General features: G+C 36.6%; 1 protein-coding gene across 6 annotated transcripts in view; it reads right to left on the bottom strand.

Annotated features, from left to right (window-relative positions):
- SMOC2 (SPARC related modular calcium binding 2) overlaps nt 1-12,247 on the bottom strand; it is a 138,162-nt gene that overhangs the window by 25,710 nt on the left and 100,205 nt on the right. For all 6 annotated transcript variants that reach the window (XM_014273117.3, XM_026798240.2, XM_005495531.4 and 3 more), the window contains exon 9: nt 9,346-9,428. In XM_014273117.3, coding sequence (XP_014128592.2) covers nt 9,346-9,428 — 83 coding nt within the window. The remainder of the gene's footprint in view (nt 1-9,345; nt 9,429-12,247) is intronic.

Here is a 12,247-nt window from a genome sequence, read left to right as displayed (position 1 = left end):
ACTGGTATCCCAGACTATGTAACTAGAAACTGCTGTGAGGCAAACAATTAACAACTCTAAGCACAGTTTCCAAGCTCATCTCTGGCTGCACGTTCTCCATAACAACAACAACAGGTATGACATCCTCTATCTGTGGCTGCACCAAGGTTGCAGCACTTCCTTACCAAGACAAAACATGTGAAATTAATCATGTCTTTGATCTCCTATGATGAGGAGGACAAAACCTGTCGTTACTTTTGAGCCTCAGTCAGAAACTATGTTCAATAATATTTTACTTTGTAAAATAAAGTTAACCTCAGTGAGATGTGCAACGCTCTTCTACTGGTGATCAGTTCCTCTGGTCTCAGATAAGCTATGCTAGTATTTAGAAAACATGAGCATTGAATGGACTAATTATCAGAGACAGCCTTTTTCTCAAAAGAAGTAAACAAAGTAACTATTTTTTGCAGCAGGCTAAATATACTACATGGTATTGCATATGAGACTATTTCAGTGTTTTTAAAAATGCAATGTTATTCCTTGTTTGAGTACAACCTCTAGGCCTCCACAACTAAAAGCCCCTGAGGAGGAAATTTTTTGCCCTTTTGCAGCAGGTTACACCAAAAAGCTTTTTGGAGGCTAAAACAAAAATATTTTCTTCAGAAAAATATACTTAATGACTACATCTTGTTCATTTTCCTTGACAAGTAAATTAGGCTTATTGCTTGACACTTTCAGTCATTATTCAGCGGAGTAATGACTGATGTTATTACTGTATTACACATTAAGTTTTTCAAAATGTTAGTAAGTGGGAAGGCTTGCACTGGCTTCAGTTTTCACAAGCCCTAGCCTTTTAAGTCTGCATTTCAAAAAGTCACTGTTTGATGAAAATCACAAAATTTCTAGGGTGATTTATTGTAAGTACAGGATATTTTCATAATTGCTGGGAATTGAAAATCCCCACTGAACTCACAGTTATTGAAGTGCTCATTTTATTTGAAAACTGGAACACTTCTCCAAGTGACTAAACACAAAGAATAAATGCCTTACCATTGCTGTTCCCTCTTGAAAATATAGCTCCAGATATATATTCAATCTGAAATGAAAATATTTATTTTTCCCTGTCCACAGATTAAACATGAGAGCTGTTTCTGCCACATAATCAAGGAGAATTTGTATCCAAGTATGAAAACACAACAAAACAAGAGATCCATTTTGAAAGGAACAGTGCTACAAATCCATGGCATGTTTTTATTCAATTTACTCTATCAGATTATAAAGGAGAAGCCCTATACCATATGCCTTTGAGGAAAAAGTGTCTTATTATGTGACTCCCACTCACTGTCATGATAAGATTCAGGTGTCATTTTTCATTATGATTACAGCCCTGGCACACTAAAAGGTTTTCACCTTTTCCATTCAGTTAATATGAGCTTTTCTTGACAGCTTTTAGATTGCAAGATGATAATGATTGCAGGCATTCTGGCAGAAAACACTGAAGTTATTCTATATCAATCTTCCCTGCTGGTGTTGGTTTTTTCCTACTGCTTACACAAGAGCTGCCCCACATTATTATGAGACACCTCTCCTTTGTCTTCACTACAACAGACGTTATTTCAAGATTTTTTAAAAGTATTTATTGAACTTGTAGTTTTAAGCATCAAAGTTTGTTGAATGAGGCAAATTCTTTAATTTCTTTTAGGTTCCAGTGTGATCAAAGTTTCACTCTGCTTATTGTAGGATTTTATACTGGGCATAGACACTAGCTCAGTATCCTACAGTAATGTAATTAGAGCTGTTTTAAAAGGGTCTATGGTATTTTCACTGTAAACTTTCGACTGTCTTTAAAAGAGGGAAGGTATCTTAATTATCTTAATACTCACATGTATTTTCTGCAGAGACCTTGTTAAAAGAAACAAAAATGTTTAAAACGTACTGCTTTGCAGTTTCTTTTGGATTTCTTGATTAGACTAATCTCTGCATTGAACTTTTTCATAAATTCATTTCCTTCTTTGTCTCCTTACTATTGGGAAAAATATAGAAGGAGAGTAAATATAATATTATGGATTAAATGTAATTGTACAACTGGTGTGAGACAACCTCCCGGGAAACCAGCCAGATACAGGAGAACGTTCTCCCTTCTGGGCATGTTCTCCTGGAGGTGTTCCACTGCTCACACTGACAGCAGGCAAAACTGCTGTCCTTAAACATGTGTTTGTTTGGAAAAGGAGGACAGCAACAAGTGAGGTGAGAAACAGAACATATATTCTTTGGCACAGCCAAATGCTGTGAAGCAAATGAAGTCAGTGTTTATTAGTTCTATTATAGCCCTTTAAAACAGACATAAAATTATAGGTCAATATTAAGTAGAGGAATGAATGAAATGCTATTGCTGAGACAGCAGCACCACCTTTAATTAGCAAGCTTTTCTCTTTTGTTAGCTGTGAAAGAATTGTGTCTTTCACTGGTATTTTCCTAGTAACACAAATGCTTTCACTGTAATTTTTATAGGCAAATTTGCACGTTAAGTAGCTCTTGGGTTATGTGCTTGAGATTATTTTTTTCAGATATTAATATTTCTGCTGTAAGTTTGTGTGATTATTCATTTTGATAAAAAATTATTACAAACTGAGGCAAAAATAAAGCAGTATGAAGAATTGTGGCCAGATCATTATTAATCAAATCAGGATGAGGAGATCAATAGAAGAGGGTATGTAGGAAATCAGCGTGATCTGGAGAGCCTTAAAAAATAACTTGCAAGATTTCCTCCCTCTGGAGCTAAAATTCCCACTGGGAGACTAAACATCATGAGGTTGTCCTCCACCCACTGATCCAGCCTGTCAAGATCTCTCTGCGGAGCCTCCAACAGAAAAAAACTTCCATCTAATTTAATTTGTTGTTATCTGTGAACTTACTGAGGATGCACTAAATCACCTTATCGAAACCATTGATAAAAGATATGAAACAAGACCAACCTCAATACTGAGTCCTGGGGAATACCACTGGCCATCAACTGGATTTAGTTCCATTCTCTACCATTTTTTTGGCCCAGCCATCCAGCCAGTGTTTAATCCAGTAAAAAATGCATCTGTTCAAGCCAAAAAAGACTCAATTTCTCCAGGAGACTGTTGTGGAAGATGCTGTAGCAGTCTTTACTGAGGTCTAGTTATTCAACAACCACAGCTTTTCTCTCATCTTCTAAGAAAGTAATCTTGCCATAGAAGATTAGGGTGCTCATGCAGGACCTGCCTCTCATAAAGCCCCATTGGCTGGGCCTGATCCCCCTGGTTGTCCTGCACATGCTGTGTGATGGCACTCATTATGATCTGCTCCATGACTTTCCCTGGTGCCAAGGTCAGGATGACAGGCCCTCCCAGATCATCCTTTCAACCCCTCTCATGGATGGGTGTTACATTTGCTAATTCCCTTCTGGTAATTCTGGGACTTCCCCAGTTAACCAGGACTGCTGGTAAATGACTGGAAGTGACTTGGGAAGCTCTTCTGGCCAGCTCTCTCATTACTCTCACTGCACCCTCTCTGAGCCCACAGACTTGAGGGTATCTAATTGGCATAGAATGTCACTAGCTGTTTCCTTTTGGATTATGGGGGCTTCACTCTGCTTCCATCACGAACCTACAGCTCTGGGAGTTGTACCTCACTGCTGAGCCTCACGTTCCCCCTGCAGACCCCACCATGCTCCAGGCAGCTCCCCTCCATCAACTCACCACGCAGCTGTTCAGTTCTGCCACCACTTCACACAAAAATGTTCACACAGATTTGAACCAACATTTCCTGGTCACAGTCATTATTTAGGTAGTTCTGCTCTGTACAGAGCCTTTTTGGCAAGTACCTCTTGGTAAATAGAACAGCACAGAGCTCAGAGCAATGGTTACAAGCTCATTCAAAACAGCCAGCAACTTCAAGTGGTTGGTTGACTACTCAGAGCTTTAAGATTCAATAGCAGAAAAGAGTATTTTGAGTATTAGCTCATGCAGCCAGAAAGCTGGTTACATCATAAAAATATAATCCTTTTAAATCATAGCTCAGTGGAGAACGTTACATGCCAATTGACCTAACAATTTGAAGCTCATGGGAAGGCAGGCATGTGCTAAAAATTTGCATTATGCTTTATCTGATGCCTTTAAAAAAAAGATAGTTTTAGTCATTCAAATGTTTAAGAATGTAAAATAAGGCAAGATTAGTTTCTACTTGGTGTTGGTACCAGACTACACTGAAGAAACAAAGGACTATGTAGAAACAGACTAAGCTAGATGAGGTAGGGCAGTGGTGGTACCTCAGTATTTTAGCTGAGAAATTCTCTGGCACCTTATAAAACCTGATGCAGTCATAGTCAAAAGTGGAACCACTGCATGATAGAATGAATCTCAAAAGGAGAGGCAGTTAAGCCTCTATCACTTTCCTTTTCTTTTAAGATGCCTTTGAAGTGAGACACTTCATATGATGGCTGTTTGGCTGTGGGTGTTGCATCATTGTGGTTTGAGTGCTTCCGACTATTTCCCTTTAACTTTGGAAAAAGATACACTGCCAACAACCAAAAGTAAACTGTACTTATCCACATATAATTCCCCCCATACCTTAAATCATGAGTTTGCCTCCACAAAACATAAACTGTTCAGGGTCAGTGCAGGATTATCCCATCAGAAACACAGTAAATAAAGCCATTACAATAGGAAGAGAATTGGGCAGTTAGAATATTTTTGTTTCTCTTAAGTAACACAAAAATTAAATAAACAGATGAGTTAAACTGCTCTCATGCATGATTTGCAGGAGAAAATATTAACTACTTGAATGCCAAGGTTAAACTAAGCTCAAGAACATCCATAGCTCAAAACAAGAGCTGAGTCAGTAGTAGGCTACGAAATCAGAAAACAACTTGTAATTTATACTTTAGGAAGAGTTTTAAGGGATTTTTTTGTTTTGTTATTAAGTTGATTAACTATAAAAGGGACCTCTGTCAAGACATTTCAATTGAGTCATAAAGTTCTAAGTTTGACTTAAACTGTAGACCATCAGAGTACCACGATTATTAGAGCTTAGGCCCTGGATCGAAAGTGCTGAGTTTTGGATTTGGGTTGTGGGGAAAAGGGGGCACAAAGAAATCAAAATCTGTCTCACAGAGGCTGTGCAAAATGAATTTGGATCCTTCTTGTGCCACCGAATAAACCCTGATCAATAAAAACCTTTCAGATGCTTCTTAACTCAGTGCTATCAAAACCCTGAAATACTCACCTTTTTAGGAGAAATGGTCCAGAATCAAAAATTGTAATGATAATCAAGTGAAGTGAAGGATTGCCAGTAAGGACAGAAATAGGAGTGAAATGCTGGTCTTACATTACTAGTAAAAACCTACAGGAACATGAATGCAATGAAAGCATTCTGCTTCCAGCAAGGTAAACAGAGATCAGTATCTCAGGAAAAAAAAAAATTCAACAGTGAAGAGCTGTGCTATTTAGAGAAAATTAAAAATGGAGACTTTCAAGACTTTTAGTAGACTGATTTACTACATTTGCACATTGACCCAAGTCAGTATACTGTATTACTGTTCGAGGCACTGTCATTTCCAAACTATACTTTCCCCTCTCAAATTATCCTTTTGCATGAAATGAAGTATCACAACTGTAGGAACATCAAAAAATCCACATCATGTTAAAGACATGGAGAAACATAAGCAAACCAAAATAAAATGTAAACAAAATTAGTGGTCTGACTTAAATTGACAAAACCATAGCAACCCAGTAAAGTCTGAAAATCTAGCTTCACATTGTGTCCCTTGCTGAAACTTGTGTGTCATTTACTCATTTGTTAGTTTTGTGGGGTTTTTTTCCTGCACAAAAGATAAGGGTACTGCTAATTAAAAAATATTATGTTATCAAAACGACATTGCCCAGAATACTTTAAAAATGTTTCTATTTACTTTTCAAATTTCAGGTCTGGGTAATGAAAACCATATTGCAGGAAAATAAGATAAATTCCCAAATCAGGTAAGAATACAAAAACCTTAAATCTTATAAAGTACTATCCAAAGTTTATCCAGCCCTCACACACAGCAGAGCCTAAACCACAGACTTCTTGCTTTCAATGCATACTTTTTAAATAAGAAAAGGATTTGCCCAGGAGACAAATTATCTGTGTAGTCTGGCAGTGTCTCAGTATGCTACCAAGTCTTGCTTTCTTACACACCAAGGTCCTTTTTTTCCAGGTTGCTTAGAGCAGAGGCAAGACTAGCTTTATGAACAGGAAGCTTACAGGGGCAACTACACCTCATTTCATCATACTATATGTTTTGCTTAACTAGCCTTCAGGCTAAATCCTTTTGAATGCTCTTGATCAGCTTATGTAGAAAAACGAATTCCTCTTTAACATGCCAGTAATCCAAAGTATGGAAAAAACTATTCAAGACCTTACATCACAGAGATTCCATTTTACTGTATAACACAGAAGAAAATAAAAGGTCAAAATACAAATGTTTGAAAACTCTGACTGTGGGAAAAATAAAAAACCCTTTTGTTTCGATAGTATGTGACATTCTCTATAATCCTTTCTGAGTTCAATTTCATTATCTCAGAATAACCAGTTTCTCAGAAGGATCATAACCGCAAGTAACCTCAGAAAAATGCTTTGGCTTTAAAAACGGACTAGAAATCTAATGGGAAGAATTATTATTATTATTATATAACTTCCAGTCCAAACTAAGAGATACAGGTGGCTTGGATCGTCCATACAAACATTAGACTAGCCTTCAGCTTCAGATGCTTTATATTAGGTTACCTTAGGATGTGAAGGTTTAAATTAGTGGGAATTTTGCAGTTGATTCCAAGAGACACTTATCTGCCACAATGTTGCCTTAACAAGGTATCAGTGCTTGCCAAAAACTGTTTCTTGGTTTACTTACAAATTATTGCTAAAAATATTTGGCTTAACATATAATGGGTTCAAATTTTCAGGTGGTATAAATCAGTGAAGCTGCAGAACCATGCCAATTTAATCCACTTGAGGATCTACCTGTAGGGTTTATCCCATTTAAGATCACTCATAGCAGTAAAGTAATTATTTTAAAATCTTCCTGATTTTACATGGCAGGTAGTCAGAGTGGTTTCACCAAGGGCTACTGCATTTTTGTGGTTCTAATCAGCAAATCAAGCAAACCCATCCTTTCAGAAATGTATTATTCCTTAAAAGTAAGACTCCAATTAACCTAATTTTTTTCTTTATTCAGTCCTGGCACCACTCAGAAATTATATGCTTTATTTAAATTTAGACAACACAGATGCAAACATGCCTTTGCAAGGTTGCTTACAATAGAAAAACCTGAATAACAGTGATTCATTGCTATTAAAAGGTTTATTCATATTAGCTATTCACCCAACTTTGTGTGAATACTTGTCCAAGCTCATCTTTCAACCTCCTTTTTTTCAAAAAATTGTATAAAAAATTTGAAAATTGTACAACTTTCCAAAAAAAATGTATCAATTCAATTTATTTCCCTCAATGTAATGCTTTCATGATAAGAAATAAATTTGCCACTTATTGGCAAATGCACTTGTGCATTTAGCCTTACAGGGAGAGAAAGAAAAAATAATCATCTTAACACAACTGCAACTGGGAATTAGCTTCTTCCGCATTACTTCTACAGACACGTACTTATTCCATGCTGCTGCAGAAGAGGAGATTCTTCTAGTCAACCGATATGTATTTAAGAAATTTGGGCATTTGCCTTATTTTAAAATAACACAAGGCATTTGGAAGTCAAAGATTAAGCAACCTAACATGAGAGAGAGCAAATCAATGTCATACATATCAATTATAATAGTTATAGGCTCGCATTACTGTAGTGGTTTTTTGACTAAAGCACACATAATGCAAAATACTGCAATGTAAAAAAGAAGAAAATCAATATACCATTGTGTAACTCAATGAAAATTAATTTATCAAGTAAGAGCTTGCAGCATTGAAAATTCTTGTTAACTATTTCCCTTGTATCTTGATTTTGGATAAATCTTTATTACTGTACTGTATGAAAGCACTAGCAGTTTAGATAAAAAAATAGATATATGCAATCTTAAAAACCTTCACCTGCCCATTCTTCCTCTAAGAGTGCATCGAGCAAATGTTTATCAAAATATTTAGCAAAAGGTAGGACTGACCAGTAAGTGATATCTTTAACTGCAAAACTTGTTTCTTCAACTTCTGCTCTGCTATAATGTTTTCTAAGTCAAGTTCTTTCCATTCAGAAAAAAACCCATAAAATCAAGTAACTATCCAAGTCTGTAACTATGCAAGTGTTGTGTGAAATAATTTGTTGAAGATGGCTAACTTTCCAATGGTTTCCATGGAGTTGTAAATAGCACAGAATAATGTGAGTTAGAAGGGACCCTTGAAGGTTATCTTCTCCAGCCCCCCCTACAATAAGCAGGGCATCTTCAACCAAGTCTTTTGATTAGCTTCTATATAGAACATGACTTAGAGTTATATCTAGCTGGTTTTTTTTATTACACCTTGTAATTAAATTTATTTCATGACAGAGAGCATTAATGTGTGTTCACTCAATATGCATTTCAACACTGATGGGCATAGTCTGAGAATTGTCTGAATGTTTCTTTGGCTGACCAAACTAGAGTATTTTTCATTACACGAAAGATCTGCACATATAATTTACTTCTTTTTGGTTCTTTACAATGGCTGAAAGTGACTTGTAATTCTCTCATAATGTGCAATATCACTAAACCTGCTACTACTCAAAATATTCAAACATACTAAAAGGCCATTTCAAAAACTAAGGAAGTCTACTGACTTCTGTGAAGCTCAACTATCCACAAATAAGATCTCTCACATGATTATAAAAAGTGTAAAAAACTGAAAATTCTAATAAACACCATTTTTTCCTTTAACAAAGAATAATTTCAAGAAGTATTATTGTGAAGTAAACTGATAAAGATACTCTTGGAGGAAAGTAAGATGGATACATTAATTAGACTGATTTGAAGATGGAGGCCAATTTCCCATGGATTGTGCTAGAACAAGGATTATGAAGCATAGGTTAAGTTATCCTGGATATATTTGCTGATTTCCCTGATATGAGAGCAGCAAACAATAATTCCAGTAAGTAAATGTGATGGCCAATAAACTACTGATTAAAATTAGCCTTACTTTCTCTGACAAGATCCCAAGACCCATATTGACTTACACTGCTCCAAAGTCAAAGACTTCAGTCAGTGGCAAATCAATACAGTGGTATCTAAAAGGTACCCTGTTTTGATACAGTGTAAGGAATTGCTTTCTAATTTACTGTAAAAAGTGAACAAAAGCACTGGAATGCATAAACTTAAATTTACCCGTTTCACTGACCTTGAAGCTGGCGCTCTTTGTACAAATCCTTTGTTTTTGTTGGGTGAGCTCTGGCACCATTGTCACATTTAGGTTGTTCATACCTGAAGAACAAACAGGGAGAGAATAAAACCAGCCAAGGTTAATTGGATTAAGAATTAATTCATTTCAAATTTTGCAATCCTCATATCTTCTTGTATTTAGGAAATAAGCCCACATTTTCATTCAGAGGGCAATGCAAACTTATCTGTCTTTCACTTCCTCAAAGAAACCATCTTTATTCTCCTGGAGTTGATAACAAACTAAAAAAAAAAATTCTCTCTTGTAAAACCCATTCTACTGGGAGGAAAACTAAAGAACTGCTACAAATTAATACAAAATAAAAATTATTTTGAAAAACATACAAAAGAAGCCCCACAGAAGTAAAAAAGAAAAAAATGACGCTGTCTCCCCCCTTAAAAAAAACGGAGTCATAAACAACACCACAGACAGTATTCATGTTGGGAAACACCAGAGAAACAAAGAAACAATACCAAAATCACAGCAAGGCAGGTACTGTAGTTAGGGACTACTGCAGCTCTAAAAAGTTTAAGTAAGAAGGGTTATGTTTTGAACAAGAGTGCAAAACTGATAGGATTTCCAGAAGGAGGATAATTGGCCTGGAACTGCTTGAAGTGAATTGTGAAGAAGACTGAATCTCCACCTGCTACTGGAATATTCTGGTTCTTCTATGCTTGTTGAGTTTACTTAAAGTCACATTGTTCGTCTAACTGTTAACAAGAAATTCTGCTATTTGTACTTCCAACAAACAGTGACTTATGCAACACCACTAGCAATATCTTTTATGCAGGACCAGGAAGCATGGGAGGAACACCTGTTGCTGAATCTCACCCTCCTTTTCCATGTCCCACTATCAAAGCATGGTGGTTTTTCACTCACCTCAACAGAGTCTCTTTATGAGAAATTTTTACTTTATTGTCCTGAAGCAGACTGAAGTTTCAGGACTTAGCAGGTAGTACTTCAGAGAATATTTCAATTCTCAGTTAAACGAACACGCGTCGTGTCTATGTACATGCATGTGCACATATTGTTCACTGAATAGATTCTAGACTTTTTCATAGTTTATACAACTGAAGTTCTCCTACTCCAACTTCACCAAAAGCACATTTACTGTGTGGCATACTTAGATTTCTTATTAAATTATACTAATCCAATTATTTGGAACAAAATATTTCTAAAAACATTGAATGGTGGCAATGTCCTGGATTCAGGTCTGACTGCTTCTAAAAACAATGCCTAAATATTTTGCTCTTAGTTATCGGGCAGCAGAGAGAACTGCAATATTATTTTTTTCCTTTGAGCACTTAATTTATTTCTATACCATCCGATGAAACTGACTACTAGCCCACCAAGTTTTGGCAGCTGCAAGAAGGTATAGTATCATTTTTATGGACATGGGAGAGCTACAGACTCTTTTTTACCCTAAAGAATAGCAGAAATAGAAGGTGCTTTGATAACATGGGTTGGATTCAGATACTTGATGGATGACCACTTCAATCAGCCAAGAAAACAGTGAAAGGGAAGTCTCTGAGCAATACCCACTAATGCAGTGTCTGGCAAACAGCCTGGCCCCTGATTAATCTGATACCTGACTCTGCATTCCCCTCCCACTCTTCCATTACTGTGGCTGCTCTGTACCTACATTTAATTTTTTGGCCTCTACTCTTCTACCCTTTTGGCTGATATTTTTGTTAAATACACACATAGTCCATCATATACAAACTGCATCTATAAAAGCCCGATAGGTGTTAAAATGCTGCAATGTGAAAAGTCTATGTTTAACTCTTTAAAGCAACTGAAGAAAGAACACAAGTCATTTAAAGTTTGCCATACAGGAGCACCCATGCTAAAAAATGATAAGAAAAACAGACTTGCCTCAGTTTTCGTGAAGAAAGAGTGGGAACGGGATAGTATGTCAGAATGGAGCACAGGTTAAAAATAGTGTAGTTAAAAGACATCCCAAGTTACTCTTTTGAATTTAAAAGGGGAAAGAATCCTCAGCAGTGAATGTATATCTAGAATTGGCAAGGGCTTAGGAAGATTGCTTTATACCTCTGATCAGTCTGCTGGGAAGCATTGAGATTTACTGAGATGTACAAAGCAGAAGAGGATGGAGGCTTCCACAGGGATTCAAAAATGAGGGCAGCTTCATGCAACAGATGATTTATGTTCCTTTTTAAGTTTAGAGAATCTTGTGCAAGTTTGGGGTTTACTCTGCACAAGATCCTAGTTGCTAAAAAAGTCACATGTCAGAACTCAGCCTCATGGTCCCCAATCAGCCGAAAGGCTGAGGTTCATGCTGTGATTTCCAAGTGGCATTGGGAGCCAGCTGGTGAGGAACACACCAACACTTTTGTGGGAATGATTGTTTTCAGCCTTTAAATGCATTACCTCCTTTTAATCCAGATTTATTCCACAACTTCACCGATTTCTTTCGTTTTACTGTCTTAAATGTCCTAGAAGGGTTCTTCATTGGCATACCTTCATTTTAACTCTAGAATGAGTTTCTTTTTTTCTGAAATACCTTCACTGACAAATGATTTGTCTTTTTTTCAGATGACAGTGTATTAGAAGGTGAGTGTTAATAACTTCCCTTCATTTTGAGGGTCTTAATTAACATGATTACGATTTATTGAGATGTTCAGAACCTTATAATATGACAAATATCATTCTCATGAGTACATTCAAAACAAATAGCAAGCAGAATGTTGAGCTGTTCTGGCAATAGCTTTCTGGATCTGTCTATCCTTTGAGTGTTTTCCCTTACCAATTTGACCCTTATTTGCAGTACGGGCATTTTAGTATGCTACGCACCCATCTTGCTACCAGGAGTACTAATGGTATCAGCTCCTGCAGTAGAGTT

The sequence above is a fragment of the Zonotrichia albicollis genome, chromosome 3 (genome assembly GCF_047830755.1).
Source record: "Zonotrichia albicollis isolate bZonAlb1 chromosome 3, bZonAlb1.hap1, whole genome shotgun sequence".
Lineage (NCBI taxonomy): Eukaryota > Metazoa > Chordata > Aves > Passeriformes > Passerellidae > Zonotrichia > Zonotrichia albicollis.
The sequence above is the reverse complement of the archived record's forward strand: the minus strand, read 5'-3'. Positions and strand labels throughout refer to the sequence as shown.